General features: G+C 46.3%; 1 protein-coding gene across 1 annotated transcript in view; it reads right to left on the bottom strand.

Annotated features, from left to right (window-relative positions):
• DPYSL5 (dihydropyrimidinase like 5) overlaps positions 1-16,912 on the bottom strand; it is an 82,659-nt gene that overhangs the window by 34,421 nt on the left and 31,326 nt on the right. Inside the window, exon 2 of the mRNA XM_045549220.1 lies at positions 11,184-11,448. Coding sequence (XP_045405176.1) covers positions 11,184-11,444 — 261 coding nt within the window. The 5' untranslated portion in view covers positions 11,445-11,448. The remainder of the gene's footprint in view (positions 1-11,183; positions 11,449-16,912) is intronic.

The raw sequence follows: 16,912 nt of genomic DNA, 5'->3' as shown, positions 1-16,912 counted from the left end.
GTCTGCCTGGGAGGGTGGGGGGGGGGGCTTCAAAGATCAAATGAGTGATTCACGGATATAGAAGTACCCTGCCAGGTGGGCCCAGGGCCCAGGGCCCAGGCCTGACAGCTCAGGTATACCTCTGCTGCAGAGGGGGCCAGGGGGATGGAGGCTAAACCTTAGGTCCTGCGAGAGCCATGTGCTGCCATGTGCCAGGTGGGGGTCTGGGTGCCAGAGCCCATCAGGGCCTGAATATGCCCCATTCTGAGCACTGTATTTTCCATGGCAGGAAAAATATACTCTTAGATGGCCACCAAGTCTAGGGCTTTGAGATTAGAGCCAGAGTGCTTTCCCAAACACAAGTCCCAGAGTACGCTGTGCCTGGCAAAGACAGTCAAGGCACTGAACCAGAAAGGAGAAGCTACAGCCCAGGCTGGGTGGCAACAAAGGCAACCGCAGGAATGGAAACCTGGCAGAGGGCAGGGGAGAGGACAGTCATGGCTCAGTGGTTAGAATTTTAGTCCAGGAAAAGTTTTATCCCGATCTAGTCCGCTCGGGACTGCCCAGCCTTTCCCTCTTCTCTACCGACTCTAAATGTAAGACACAGAGGAAGCAGAACGAGATCTTCCCATGATGTTGTCACAATTTAACTTAGACATGGATTATATAAAGACAATACATTTACATCAATATTTATAATCATGTCATAGATTTCTTTCCCCTCCAAATAAGCTGAGAAACTTTTAAAGACAATTCCTAACTTTTACCTAACAGGGAGGTACTGCCAAGGACTGGGAATGTTTGTCAAGTGCTTGGTTAATACATTTGGTTCATAGTTCTTTAAGGGGTTTAGAGCCTGCACTAAAAATATCTGCTTACAAGGACATAAAATAGCCAAAACAACTTTGAAAAAGAAGAGCAAAGTTGGAGGACTGACAGTGCCTGCTTTCAAGACTTATTGTAAAATTATAATAATCAAGAGAGTGTGGTATTGGTGTAAAGACAGACAAACAGATCAAAAGAACAGAAAGGAGAGTCCAAAAATAGACTTACACGTGTATGGTCAATTGATTTTTGGCAAGGGATAATCTTTTCAACAAATGCTGTTGGAACAATTGGATAGCTGTATGTAAGAAAAGTTAAACATAGACCCTTACCACATACCACATATAAAAAATTAACTTAAAATAGATCATTTTCACCTAATTGCAAAAGCTAAAATTATAAAACTTCTCAAAGAAAACACAGGAGAAAATCTTAGTGACCCTGGATTTCATAAAAATTTCTTGATTACAGCACAACAAATAGCATGAAGTACAAAAAGAAAAAAAATCAATAAATTAGACTTCAAAATTAAAAACTTTTACTCTTCAAAAAACACTATTAAGAAAATGAAAAGGTAAGTAACAGACTAGGAGAAAATTGCTGCAAAACATATATCTAACAAAGTACTCATAACTCTTCTATAAACTCTTATAATCCAATAAAAATAAGGCCAAAAATTCAATTAAAACATGGGCAAAAGGTGTGAACAGACACTTCACCAAAGATATATGGAAGGTAAATAAGCACATGTAAAGAGATTCAACATTCGTCATTAAGAAAATGCAAATTAACACCACACTGAGGTACCACTACACATCTATTAGAATGGCTAAAATGAAAAAGACTGACTACAACAAGTGGTGGCAATGACATGGAGCAACCACTGGCAGGAATATAAGCTGTTACAACCACGTTGGAAACCAGTTTGGCAATTTCTTAAAACGCTAAACATACACCTAACCATGACTGACACATTCCACTTCTAGGTAATTACCCAAGGGGAATAGAAACCTATGTCCACATCAATGTTCATAGTAGCTTTATCTGTAATAGCCAAAAACTTAACAATACTGAGAGAAAGAAACCAGACAAAAATAGGAATGCATATTGCATTATTTCATTTACATAGAAATGCTAGAAAATTCAAGTTAATCTATAGTGACAGAAAACAGTGTTACCTGGGGGCGGGGTTATAGAGATACAAACTTTGGGGGCTGATGGATATGTTTGTTATATTCATTGTGGTGACTTCATGGTATATACATATGTCAAAATGTATCAAACTGCACACTTTAAAATGTACAGCTTATTGTACATCAATTATACCTCAATCAAGTTGTTTTAAGAAAAAGGTATCTTCTCAGGTTACCTAACCATGGCTTTCTTCTTTCTATACATACCTTTCCCAAGGGTAGAGTTCACCAGTGTATACCAAGTTTAATTTCATTTTAAAATATTAATTGAGAATACTGTGGAGAGTTTAAATCTAAACAGTTAAGTTATTTATGGATCAGGGGTTGGATTTATTAACTTCTGGGTACTACCAGCTCTAAAATTTTGTGTGTGAGTGTGTTTGTGTGTAAGTGTGAGTGTGAGAAAGTATTAAGTGTGTGACTCTGTGTGTAGTATGAAAGAGAAACTGGTCAGTAAAGTTCTCGCGATAGTTGGCCCATAGTTTTATGCAGTCACTAATTAAAGATCCGTATAGCTCTTAAGTTTCAATGAAAAATAAAAATAAAAAAACAGCAGATGGAGAGAAAAATGTGGCTGGCTGCCATGACAACACGAGGGACCAATGAGGCTGAAACTACCCAGGGGAAAAGATACAACACCTACACACATTTCTACCTGTTAACGAATACTCTAAGACATGCACCTTATGTTCATCACAGAAATGTGGCAATTTCAAAGGCAATCTCGGTGAGGTTTGGGAGTATAGATATTTTCAACTGAGATACGGCCATATTCAAATGTTTCTTGAAATATTAAACAAATATGCAAGCTTTGAGAAAAGAAAAAGAGGAAGAAGAAAAAAGGAAGGAAAATATGTCATTCATGTACAATATATATCATTGAAGTACACACAGAGTATAGGATATATTTTTCTTCTTCCTTTACTTCTTTTTTAAACTCCAGAGGATGAGTACAAAGGAAAGCTTCCTGTGCTGGGTATGACAGATTTCCAAGTTCCTCAGGCTCAATCACAGAGGGTATATTTGTTTCTATTCTGAACGAAAGCTTTTAAAAGTGCAACAATCTCTTTGTATAGATAAATTCTTTGCAAATACTATTCAAGGACTTGAGGAGCTGCTTGGTCATCACAGGAGGTTTTTTCCAGCACTAGATGTGCACGTTTATAAGGAAATGATAGATCTTAGTTTCAATTCTAAAAATTTATAAGAAACAATAGCCCTCCTCACTTGCATTTGTTCTCTGAACGGTCAGCCTGGCCTACATTCTGGCCTGCCAATCGGTGTAGACGTAGAGTGAGAGTTGCCTGCAAGGTTTTGTTAAGCAAGATAGTTGGTTTGAAGCAGGACATCTTTAAATAGCTCCTGATGCCTGCAGAGTTTAGAACTGGCTATTTCTGCTTCTAGGGAGAAACAGAGAAGAAAGAAAATTATCTAGACTTCATCACCATTGCTATTACACTCTATTTGAAATCTAAAACACACAGAGTCAACTCTAACAGTAGAAATGGAATCCAACTTTTTTAGTTCCTACTTGATGCTTAACAGTTTAATGTGTATGCTCATGAGGAAACTGTACAAATGGATTGAAGGGGTAAATCTTTGATCAACATGATCTGTTTATTTATTTAACAAACACTCATACAATGCTTCATAAGCATTGAGTACTATTTTAAGTTATTTACAAATAGTAACTCAGTTAATGCACATAGAGTTACATTATAATTGCCATCTTCTAGGTAAGAAAATAGAGAGACAGAGCCGAATAACTTGCCCAAATCACACAGCTAATGACTATGGAGATGGAATTCAAACTCCAGCAGTCACAGCCCCAGTCTGTGCTCGTGAGGACCACGCTATGCTGACATTCATCCATTTCTTGGATGTCTACTACTTGTTTAGAGTTACGTGAGTTCTGTGGTGAGTTACAAGTTAAACACAAGTTGTGGTCTCTTCCCCTTCAAAGGGCCTTCAATCTTGCTAAGACACACTTAACACAGGAAATGATTTGAAAGCCCCAGGATGGGGACAGCAAAATCACATCGGGAGGTGCCCAAGGGAAGATCCCCCTGTAAAACCCTGGGAATGAGACGGGAAATCTCACCCGGGATTAGGGTCTGCTATATGGCACAGCTGACTTTGAGCAAGGGAGATTATCCTAAGTGGGCCTGGGCTAATCAGGGGAGCTCACGAAGGGCACAGGTTTCTTCCCGGTGAAATAGATTCTAGCCAGAGATTGGAAACAGGAGAAGGATTCGAGGTGAGTCTGTTGCTGGCTTTGAAGATGGAGGGTGCAGGTGGCAAGGTGTGCCGGCGGCCCCTAGGAGCTGAGATGGACCTCAGGCTGAAAGCCAGCAAGGAAACAGGGACCTCAGTCCCTGAATCGCAAAAAACTGAATTCTGCCACAGCCACATGAGCTTGGCAGAAGATCCTGAACTCGATGACAATGCAGCCCAGCTGACACCTTGATGGTAGCTTGTGACACACCAAGAAGACCACCCAGTCACGACATGCCCAGACTTCTACCTACAGAACTGGGAGCTAATAAGTGGTTGTTTTAAAGTGCTAAGTTTGAGGCAATTAGTTACACAGCAGAAAACTAATATACCCCCTGCAAGTGGACTAGCTCCCACTGGAGGGGTGGAAGGGACGTCCTCCAGGTTGCTGGGGTGGGGAAGACACTTTACAAAGCCCTCATAGGGTTCTTTAGACTGTGGGTGACTCAGAGAAGACAGTGGAGCGAGAAGCCCAGCTATTCTGATCTCCACCGGCACAGCCAGGCTGGAGGGTGGCAGAGCAGCAGGACGGATGGGCACGGAAAACAAGCCAGGGGTGAGGACTGATTCCCAGAGAAGGCCGGCCAGGGTGCCCTGCTGGCAAAGCCCAGGGACACGGCAGCATGGTCACTTGCATGGACAGCGGAAGAACTTCACGGTGAAGCCAAAGTGGGTGGATCTTTCCTCCAGGGACCGGGAGACTGGAAGACAGAGCAAGGCCAGGTCTGAGGTGGTGGAAGTAGGTAGTCCCAGGCTGGGGGCTGACAGTTGCTTATTGTGTATTCTGCACCAGGCACCGCGTGAAGTGTTTGTCATGCGACACTTCACTTAACCCTTACAGCTACCATTTATATGTGGTACAAACTGTCTTGCTCCAAATAACTTTGGAACCCAAGGTTACTTCTGCAGGGAGGAGTGGTGTTTCATAAAGCTGTCATCGTGGGCAGGCAGAGGGTGCACTCAGCTGTCTGCCTGACGCATGTCAGTTCTGAGCTGCCTTCATCTGGTCCAGGCAAGTTTAGAGCCATGGAGTGTCAAGGGAAGTATTTGCATGCAGCCAACCAAGAGGTCACAGGCTGTCTGAAAGGGGTGAATGCCCAGTCCTGGGGTTCCAGGAGACCCCGAGTGGGGTGGTGAAAAAGGCCTCGGACTGAGAAACCTGCACTCCAGTCCAACTGTCTCTGGGACTTGGGGCAACTCATTCATCTTGTCTGGGTCTCCTATCAACGAGAGGGTGGAACTAGATGATTTCTAAGGAGCTGTCTGGCTTTTTACAGGAACAAAGAAATATGTGAACTTGGGAACATCAATTAATCAGCAAGACCATGTGAGTCTGGATCCCTGCAAGTGGGAAGTGCTGCTGCAGAGCTTACAGACTGGAAGGATATTTTGTCCACAATTAAACAGAAATGGACAGAATGCTGGAGTCAAAGAAGAAGAGGAAAGAAAGTGAGCAGCATTTAAAGGTTTAATTCTGGGCCAGATGCGGCGGCTCACGCCTGTAATCCTAGCACTCTGGGAGGCCAGGGTAGGAGGATCACTTGAGGTCAGGAGTTCAAGACCAGCCTGAGCAAGAGCAAGATCCTGTCTCTACTAAAAAATAGAACAATTAGCCAGGCGTGGTGGCGCATGCCTGTAGTCCCAGATACTTGGGAGGCTGAGGCAAGAGGATGGCTTGAGCCCAGGAGTTTGAGGTTGCAGTGAGCTATGATGATGCCACTGATCTCTAGCCTCAGTGACAGAGCAAAAAAATGTCTCAAAACATAAATTAGTTAATTAATTAATAAAAATAAAGGTTTAATTCCAAGAGAGCAAATTTCAAAGATAAAAATAGCAAAAACCGTCCACCCAATGGATAAATGGGGTCCTTGGTAAGGATGATGGCAGGGTTGAACACCGAAGGGAATTTATTTATGTCTTAGCTGGGCATCTCTCAGGGCCCTACCAGATAGGGTCCCAGCCTCTGCAGCAGGAGAGGGGAAGGGAGGATCAGGACCCTCCATAAGGGACAGGATGTGGCAGGCTGTCTTGGTCTATGCCACTGAATGTCCCCTAGGCTGATCCCGTGTTGGACAAGCACTCTTTGGTTTAGGATTTTGCTTCCCCTGTAGGTTGACTATAAGGAAAGTTCTGCTGATGCTACTTTTGAGTTTGTGGGAGGCTGTATCTGTGATTGCATAGCCCCTGGCACAGACAAGAGGGGGTCTCTGGGCCCTCAAAGAAGAGCACCAGCCCCACCTGGACTTCTGTTTGATGACATCTCTACCAGTGCCAACTTCTCTCTCTTCTCTCTCTTCTCCAGGCCAGGGAATCTGAGCAAGCACAGGGGCTCTAGGCATCTGTCTGGGGTTTGGGGGCCCAGCTATGAGACCCTGGAATGTGAATAGAAAGAGAGAAGCAAATACATAAGACCAGCAAAGGCAAGGCAAGGCAGGCCCTGGCTTCCACAGGGGATCCAGATGTTAGCTGTGGCAGAGCACCCCAGGCACGCGACGGTAGAGCCAGGGTGCTGTGCCATTCAAAAACCACCAAGAAAGTCCCTTAATAATCTGCCTGCCAGTGGTTAGAGTCACCAGGGATGATGGGGGAGGAGACAGAGCTAGAGACATTGATTTAATTGGTCTGGGCTTTTAAAAATTACCCAAGTGGTTCTAATGTAATTCTCTTCCAAGGGTTTGGAATCATTGGTCTAGACAGCAGTTCTTAAAATATTTTTGGAGGAGACGGAGGCAGAAGAGGCACGTAGGAAGCTTTTTCAGCTGCACATGCCTGCCCCTTCTATCAACACCTTAGTGAAGGGGCTGGTGCCTAAAGTTTTAGAAATCTGATTCTGGTATTTCCACCTGGCCCTGCAGAACCATGGGTGGGTGGAGCTGAAGAGCCTATAAGGGCCAGGTGCAGTGGCTCACGCCTGTAATCCTAGCACTCTGGGAGGTTGAGGCAGGTGGATCGCTTGAGGTCAGGAGTTCGAGACCAGCCTGAGCAAGAGCGAGACCCCCCCCCCCTTCCTCCCCCCCAAGTTCGAGACCAGCCTGAGCAAGAGCAAGACCCCATCTCTACTAAAAATAGAAAGGAATTATCTGGCCAACTAAAATATATATAGAAAAAATTAGCCGGGCATGGTGGCGCATGCCTGTAGTCCCAGCTACAGGCATGAGGCAGGAGGAGGCTGAGGCAGGAGGATCGCTTAAGCCCAGGAGTTTGAGGTTGCTGTGAGCTAGGCTGATGCCACGGCACTCACTCTAGCCTGGGCAACAAAGTGAGACTCTATCTCAAAGAAAAAAAAAAAAAGAGCCTATATGAACATTCTTTATTCTGCAATACTAGATAGGTAGCAAAGAATAAATGTAATTTCTACGTAAGTTAAGCAGAATAATAATATAAGACCCCAGGACCAGACAGAAATCCTGGACCTTTATCAACACAGTTGGTGTCACTGGGCTTCTGTCCTCACCACTGCCCCTATGGAGATAACCTTCTAGGATGGGGTCTGTATTATCAGCAAGCAAGTGGTACTGGCTGGCACCTTCCATAAACCCTGGTTCTGGGCCTGGGGAGGGCAGGACCTGCAGGTCAGCGGGGGTCGGGGAGGCGGTGCCCGGGGCAGGGAGGAGGGTCAGGTGACCTGGCCGTGAGAGGGGAGCCAGGCAGAGCCTGCCACAGAGCCTGCCACGGCCTCTGAAACAGGCGGAGGCCAGAGAGGCATTTGCTAAAGAAGTGCTAGAGAGAAATCCCTGTAGACCGAGTACAATGGAGACCCAGATGTTCTCAGAAAGGCCAGGCTTTCAGCTGTTTTGTTTTTCTAGCCATGGCTGCTGCTGCCAAATCAACAGGCACAAAATAGCCGAGGGGGTGCAGGGTTCAAGGCCCCATGATCTGTCTGTCAAGAACGAAAAGATGCAACTTGATCTCTCCTTCTCTCTTGGTTAATCACTCGAGTGAGCTTTTCCTTGAGATTATTGTTCTATTATAAACCCAGATGCTTAAAGTGAATCAACCTTTCTCAGAGTGTACTAAGTAGGTCAGCGGCGGTCTATCAGGGTGCACAGTCTCTGCACGAGCGCCAACGGCAGTGTGAATAATTAAATCCACACGTCCCCAGATCAGTGTTTCAGCAGGAGAGCATTTCCTCTCCCCAGGAGATTTTTCAGGAACTAGAGGCAACAGGAAGCCAAAGCATTTCATGAGGGGAAATCCAGGTGTGGAGGGGAGGGGTGCAGGGGCGGGAAGTTCGTTCTTGGGAGGCTGGGAGGATGTACTAAAGGGCTCCGGGCAGAACTGGGGCAGGGGCTGCGTCACCAAGGCAGGCTCAATATGAGGGCTGGTGCATAGGGACACGGTACGATCTTACTTAGGGGATGGATATAAAAAAGTGTCAGTTTAGGTGACACCAGCAGCCAAGATACTTAGGGTCCGTGGCCTCTTAAATTCCCCACAAGTAGGGCCTGGCATGGATTGGGGATCCCGAGGCAGCCTGAACCTTCAGGAACGGGAGATCTGGGGCCTTTAATCGCACAGGAGCCCCCCCATGGGTGGGAAGCTGGAGAAGATCAAGAGGTACGCATCCTGCACAAAGATACACGCGCACAGCTTCATCAGCTATAACGAGCTGATGGCTCTCTGGGGAAAACCTGCCACTCTTGGCTAATGAGGCCCCAGCAGATGACAATGGGGAAAATAAGACAAAGAAGGCCATCCTGCCCTCTGCAAGGTTGGAAGTCAGCATTATGACAGTGTGGCATCTGACTCTGGATTAAAGGGATCCCAAAAGCAGGGACAGTAACCAGCAAGCTGCAGTTTTTGGTGCAAGGCCTGAGCATACTACAGAATGGACCCCAGCACAGACAGGTGGGTTATCAGTTTGTCACTGTTAAATACTGTGGCCTACTCTTACTGCTGGGAGGATAAATTGTTGCCAGTCTGGGAAACTACTTGGCATCATCTATTAAAGCTGAACATACGTGTACCCTATGACCCAGCAATTCTGTTCCTAGGGATATGCCTAAAAAATGTGTATGGACGTGTTTGCCAAAAGACATGTACAAGAACATGTTCACAGTGACAGTGTTTGTAATGGCCCCAAACTGGAAACTACCCAAATGCTCATTGATAAATAGATAAGTAGTATGTGGTATATCACACAGTGGATAGAATACTATAAAGCAATGAAAGTGAATGTATTACAACAACATGCAACAAGAATGAATTGTGTGTTTTTTTTTTTTTTGAAACAGGTTCAGAAGGTAGAGAATGAATATTTGAGCAAAGGAAGCCAACACAAGGGTACACACTGCTTAATTTCACTGGCATAAAGTAATAAACAGTCAAAATCAACCTATGATGAATATACTAAAAACCATTGACCTGTATACTTTACATAGGTGAATTGTATGGTATTTGAATTATATCTCAATTAAGCTGTTATTTTTAAAAAATCTATTAGAGGTCAGGGTCATGGTTGTCCTTGGTGGGGACCAGTGACTGGAAGACTGGATGCTGGTAATGTTTGGCTTCTTCACCTGGGGGCTGGTTACAAGTGTGCTCAGCTGTGACAATTCTGTATACTTACAATTTGTGCACTCCTCTGTACATATGCTACACTTCAATAAAAATGACAACAACAATAACAACAAATAAAATAGTTTGTTGTGTTATGAGCCTGGCCTGGCTCAGCACGTGGGGGTGAGGAGCTGGATATGCCCACTCACTTCAGAAAGGTCCCGAATGCCACCAGGGTACCCTGCAAGAGGACCCTTAGTTTATGAGAATGGGGCTCCCCATTTCATTATCAAAGCATCACTTGCAGGGCCTGAGGGAATTCACACAGGAGAAGCAGAGAGGATGCCCATACGACCTGTCTTCCCTGGGCTCTGCTAGAGTGGGAGGTGTAGCCAGATGCCAGAGTGTTAGGCCATGGGGCATCCTTGCCTCCACACAAGCTGGGCAATGACTACTGTGACTCCTCACAGCCCAGTTTTCCAAGGGTCTAGCTGCAGCCCTTAGATTGGGAAGAGGATGGTATCTTCAGGGAGACCTTAAGGGGCATCTGTCTGAGGTGGGCCCCCAGGGCCAGCCTCTGCCTGCGTATTTACAAGGTAGCTAGTTCCAGGTCAGTGGCAGGCTCTGGAAAGCAGAGGAACACGGCCAGGCCTTGCCCCCAGGGAGCCCATAGGCTGATGTCCCAGGAGAGGCCTGCATGTGACAGATCACTATATGGAAGAGGGACGACAGCAACAACACAGGTCTCTGGAGAACATAGGAAAGGTAAAAGAACCCATTTGTGGCTCTTTTTGCAAAATGTAGTTTCCTCCTAATTCATGTGTTTCACAGGTCGGAATTTTTGTATTTGGCATTCAGGCACTTATAGCAAAGCAGCTCAGGTCCAGCCTGGGAACTGCTAAATTTTGTCCATGATAACTCACTCTGAAAAGAGAACCCACCACCAGCACTTTTCAAGCCATTTTTAAAGATAATGAACAAGGTAGTAGAGATAATAGAAGCTAGCTAATTGTCTACAAGAGGCATATTTGTCTTTCATAGTCTTCATACATACAGGAATCCATCAGTCCAACACCCTTCTCTACACAATAATAAACGCCAGTTTATTCTCTTCTTCCTCTAGGTTTCTATTACATGACATAAAAACATAAGCATAAAATCAGTTCCCAGCCTGGGTACATGAGTAAGTGATGTGATCAGCAAAACAGGCCTAAGTGCCGCCTTTTCCATAATTGTGGCAATCTATGACATTAAGCCAGAAATACCTACTCTAGTTGCCATAGTGGCCCCCTGAGATGCGCTCCTTCTGCTAGCAACACAGTGGAGGCACTTGGCTCACACGGGTCTGGTCTGGAGCAGCAGAATAAAGATGCCAAAGAGGAAGCTGCCTTCAGCACACAGGAGCATAATTACCTTGGTCCCATGGTAGAAGTCGTCCACGCACGTGGCGTTCATGAAGGTCTGGTGGAAGTGGGTGCTGGTGTCTATGCCTCCGGGGATCACCAGTTTCCCGGTGGCGTCGATCACCTTGGCCCCTCCGGGGATCATGAGCTCGCGGCCCACCTGCTGGATGACGCCGTTCTCGATGTAGACGTCAGCCTCGTGGGTGCAGTCATCGTTCACCACCTTGCCTCCCTTGATGAGAATCCGCACACTGGCTGAATTGGCAAGCATGTTCCTACAGAAGGTGAGGGGGCACCAGTCAAGGTCAAAGTCCCTTCTCACTGTTACCAAGGTCCCAGCCCTTCCTGTCAGAGCCAACCACTGTGGTCCGGGTAGGTGAGCAGAGAAGGGGAGGAAATTTCTCCACAGCCTGAGGAAACTGGTCCCACAGCCAGCTCCGCTCACAACCCTGCCACTGGCCTCCCAGTGGGATGTCCTGGGACTCAGGACACAGAGGCAGTTTAAGGGGGAAGCTGGGGCCCACAGAAACATCATTTATTACCCTTCCCAAAATGCCATGTGAGTTCTAAAGCCTTCTCACATCCACTGTCTATTTTACTCCCAAAACAACCCACGGAGTTGCAGTTTACAGATGAGAAAGCTGAAATTGCAAGTAGTCAGGTCAAACCCACACATCTGGTATAACCAATGTCTCCACTCCGTTACACAGTGTCCTGAAGACACCAGAGGGTCCTGGGGTGTGTTTCAGAGAGCCGAATTCTCCACGCCTCACAGCTGTCTAATTCACGACATTCTTTCACAGGATTCTACTTCATTCATGCTCCTGTGTTAGGCTCAAGAAGTTTCCTACCAACCCTGAAGCTCCGCAGCTGTATGCACGATGTGCGTATCTGAGGAGTTTTTGAAAAGCGCCTATGCCCAAGCCCCATCGCCAGAGATTCAGATTTATTTGGTCCAGATTGAGCCCTGAGCATCGATAGTTTTCAAAAGCTAGAGAACTCTACCATACATTTAAAGAAGAATTAACACCAATCTCATCCAGAAAGCAGAAGAGAAGGAAACCCTTCCCAGCTCATTTTGTGAAGCCAGTATTAGCCTGGTACTGAAGCCAGACAAAAATAGTACAGAAAACGAAAACTCCAGAGCAATATCCCTCATGAATACAGATGCAAAATCCCTAACAAAACATTAGCAAATAGAATTCATCAATATATGAAAAGACTTATACACCACACAGGTGGGGTTTATTCCAGGGAGGCAAGGCTGGTCCAATATTTGAAAGTCAGATCAACATAATCCACCGTATTAACAGGCTCCTGGGAGCGGCAAGGAGCAAGTATGGGAGAGGTGGGGGAGCCACTGTGGGGGCCTAGGAAGTGAACGGGGTGCACACAGGAAAAGGGGTGGGTGCCAAGGGCAGCTCAGACAGCTGTGGTCATGTGAGTTGATGAGAATTCCATCCAGGGAGCACACTCTGGTTGGATCTGCAACTCTCTTGACCCTTAGGTATCTGAACAGAAAATATTTGCATTTAGACTTAGAAAATGTAGGACAAATGACCAGCAGGAGGGAGATTACACCATTGCAGTGTGTCTCTGGGGCCAAAAAGCCCACCTGTATACTGAGAAAACTTCTCATTCTTCAAGACCCAACTCAGTTGTCCCCTCTTCTGAGAAGCTCTCTCTGTGCCGTCACAGGATCAGTTTCTTCCACGGCACTAGACTCTCCACCTACGGACTAAGGTCCCCAGAGGCAAAGTCCTATCAGTCATCTTTGTCCCCGACCCTTCCTCATTGTCAGCATCCAGTACAGGACACTCAAAACTGGTGAATAAATGAATGAATAACCCCATCTACTTGTTGCACCCTAACACAATCAAAATGGTCTAAAGCGCGATATTTGGCAACTCTGTGCCCAGACAACAGTCATCTCTCCTAACACGGCATATTGCTGTGAACAGAGGGAAGGAAGCAACATATTTCTCTCATCCAGCTAATTTCACTTTGCCTGGCACGAGGCAAGTTCCAAGAAGGTGGTGTCCCAGGAGGAAAATGCCTTGGGATCTCTTGCAGGAGCACCTCTCGTAAGGACAAAGGTCAGATATCTGGAAAGCTTAGCCTGCTCTCCTGGACGCAGCTGGTTCATTTCCTGCCAACTTGGCCAGGCTGGAGAGCATGGAATCTCAACTACACTTTCTTGGGATAAGCTACACCTCAACCACCAGGTTCTCCTGCTATCAGGAAAGGCTGGCCCTCATAGGCTGCTGCTCGAAGGAGTGCTGGGACACAAGGCAGGTGGCTGGGAGTGACAACTGTGCTCTGTGACCATCTGCTCTCTGCAGGGTATCACTCTGACCTCTGGGGAGAAGAGACCCTGCTCCCCTAGTGTGGAAGCCACCAGGAAGTGGGGAGGATTGGGCTGGAGAGACTGGGGATGATGGAACAGCCACAGCCACAAGCCACTGTCTGGATCTGGGATGAAGCTGAACATATTTCAGGGGACCTTTTGCCTTAAAATTTGAAACAGGAGTTTTAATTTCATATGCAATAATAAGGAAATACATTTGGCTCTAAGGTAATGGCCACAGCTACTCTGGCCAAAGGAAGCCCAGAAAGTCTGAGGGATGCACTCTCTCTCTCTCTCTTACAAAGACAAGCCCAGGTGTGACTACAAAAAGAGAGGTCCAAGTTCTCCGTTCACGTTAGAAGAGGGAAATGATGGTAGTGATAAGGTTCACTGAAAGAAGACACACACCTAATCCTCTGTGCAAATCCTCACCTTTTAAAGTAGCTTAAAGGTAAGAAGGAAAATAGCAATACTCAGGCTACAGAACTGCTCACAGTCATTACGTCGATGCTGTAAATGACAATACTGGTTTGCTCACATGCTCACGGCACACGCCTGGCAGGTGGAGAACCTGGAAGTGACTTACTGGGTTTTCTTGCCTGATCTTTGACGCTGGAACAAAACCAAAGGCATCATCTTCACTAGAAATAAGAGCTCTCAGTAAATTAACACGCCGTGCCTGGCACTTTACATGCATTTAATCCACAGCAATCCCACCAGGTGGGAACAAAGCAGCAAGTATTAGCCCCACTTTAGGAGCAGGCAACAGAGGTTTTGAATATAACAGGTGCCCATTCAAGGTCACACCACTTCAGGGGGAGGATGGGCTTCAGGCCCAGGTCCACCTGACTTAAAAGACAGGTTAATAGAGTTAACTCTGGATAGCAGAGTTACAAGTGATTTTTATGTTCTTCATAGTTTTTTGTATTTTTCAAATTTTATACAATAAATTGTATTACCTTTTCTAATCTGAAAATATATGTTCAAAAGCTTTTTCTTTATGCAAAAAAGAAGCCAGAAGGAATCCAGTGTGACTCTTCATTCAGGAGCAGCTGGCTCAGTCCCTCCCTCTGGCATCCTCCCTGGGAGGAGATGGGCAAGGGAGGGGGAGATGGAACTGCCGCCACCAGCTCTGAGACTTACTCCCTTTCTCTAGAACCCTTGGGCTGCCACCACCACTCAACCTGTCTTTTTCTACTTCCTTGCTGGAAATCCCTGGAGGCTAACCTGGCTCTGAGGGTGCTTGGCCCCCCGGGGAGAATACCCCCAGTCCAAGGAGCCCATTCACACAGGCCTGGGCCCTCCTGCAGATCCGACTACACTGCACTCCTAGGGCCACCGCAGAGGGAACACGTTCTCAGAACTCAGAGGACCCTACTAATAACATTAACTAACAATTATTGGACACCTACTATATATGGGGCCCATCATATACATTATCTTATTTAATCCTTACCATGCCCTGAGATAGGTACCATTACTGTCCCCATTTTTGCCAAGAGGAATCTGAGGTTTAGAAGAGCTAAAGGAACTTCCTCGAGGTCACGCAGCTAGTTATCCAATAGATAGAGACTGAAAGCCCATTTGTCTGTAGAGTTATTATGGACTAAATGTTTGTGTCCCCCCAAACCTAACCCCCAGTGTGGCTGTATTTGGAGATGGGGCTTCTAAGCAAGTTTGTAGGGTTAAATGAGTTCATAAGGCTAGGGCCCTGATCCGAAAGCATTAGTATCCTGGTACGAGAAGACACCAGAGAGCTCTTTCTCTCTCCATGCACGTGCCGTGTGAGGACACAGTGAGAAGGTGGCCGTCTACCAGCCAGGAGGACAGCCCTCACCAGAACCTGACCATGCAGGAACCCTGACCTTGGACTTCAAGACTCCAGAACAGTGAGAAAGTAAATGTCTGCTGTTCAAGCCACCCATCTGTGGTATTTTGTTATGGCAGCCCAGGCAGACTAATACAGGTTCCTGCACTCTTAGCTTGAGCCAGTACAGAAGGAGGGGGTGAGCCAGACCCCAGACCTGAAGCTGCTCAGTGGAGCTACTTCATGTAAATGATGGCTCAGACTTGAGGCCATCCCGCCTCTGGCAGAATCCCAGCCTTAGGCCAGGCCGGGTAGGCTGCTGTCATCAGAACTGCCTGCAGGGCTTCGGCCTCTAGGGGTTACCAAAGCCTTAGAACATTCTAGGCCTGCACTGGTCTGTTTGGAGAATAACAGCACAGTTGCTTAACACACTGCCTAACCCTGGTGCTTGTGGAGAATGTCTTTTTAAAATAAGCATTTGTGTGCACCAAAATATTCTGTAACTTCTCTCCTTTCCCCTGGAGATAACTCTGAGAAATACACATGCCCTGCTCTCAAGAAACTCAGTCTAGTGGGCGAGAGAGATTCAAAGAACTGCTTTACAAGGTGACTGAAGTGTAAAGGGGACATTTCTTGCCTAAAAACCTAAAACCTAACTTCACAGGTATTGGTTTGAACTGGGTGTCTCTCCCTGCAAAGCAGAGAGCAGAGCTGGACCGGTGAGACCAGCTGCTTGGGGATGGTAGGAAGCTTGTTTCATCAATGTCCTCCCCACACATTTCTGCACTTCCAAGGGGTATAAGTCACCAAGATGCCTAACTCCTTCCAATCTCCCCAGCTGCTGACTGTTGACATTCATTGTGCTCCTCACCTCCCCCAGTAACCTCAATAGCACCTCATTCCTACAGCTTCCCCAGTAGTCTCTGCTGAACTAAACAAAGGGAAGATGGTAGTGGAAATTCTCTGTTGTCTGTGTGCATGTGTGTCCGTTATCTGTGTGCATGGGCGTGTGCCTGTTGTCTGTGTGCATGGCGTGTGCCTATTGTCTGTGTACATGGTATGTGCCTGTTACCTGTGTGCATGGTGTGTGAACATAATGGAGTTAGTGGCGTGAATACAGGAAAATCCCTCAAAAGGAAAGAGGTTTGAGGGCAGTTGTAATAGGCTCCTAAGTGCCATACTGCCACCAGCTACGACTCTCTTTCCCTCTGCGATGGTTGTGACAGCATATCCAGAGAAAGCATTCTTGTCAGAGGTTGTGGTCAAAAAGAAGTAGAAGCTTCACAGAAGGTCAGTATCAGTTTTCCTAATTTGTGATGGTTCAAGTCACCCACTTTATTCCAAAACACAAAAACTGTGTAGATAGAGCCCATATCTGGCCCACTGGCTTACTAAATGCTATGAACTGAATGTTTGTGTCCCATTCGTATGTTGAAGCTCCAATCCCCAATGTGATGGTACCTGAAGGTGGGGCCTTTGGGAGGCAATTAGGTCACGAGGGTGAAGCCCCCGTGAATGGGATTAGTGCCCTTATAAGAAGAGACAGGAAGGAGATCTCTCTCTCTCTACCACGTGAGGACACAGT

Source organism: Lemur catta, chromosome 4 (assembly GCF_020740605.2).
Source record: "Lemur catta isolate mLemCat1 chromosome 4, mLemCat1.pri, whole genome shotgun sequence".
NCBI lineage: Eukaryota > Metazoa > Chordata > Mammalia > Primates > Lemuridae > Lemur > Lemur catta.
Note: the sequence above shows the minus strand (reverse complement) of the source record. Positions and strands in the feature narration are given on the sequence as shown.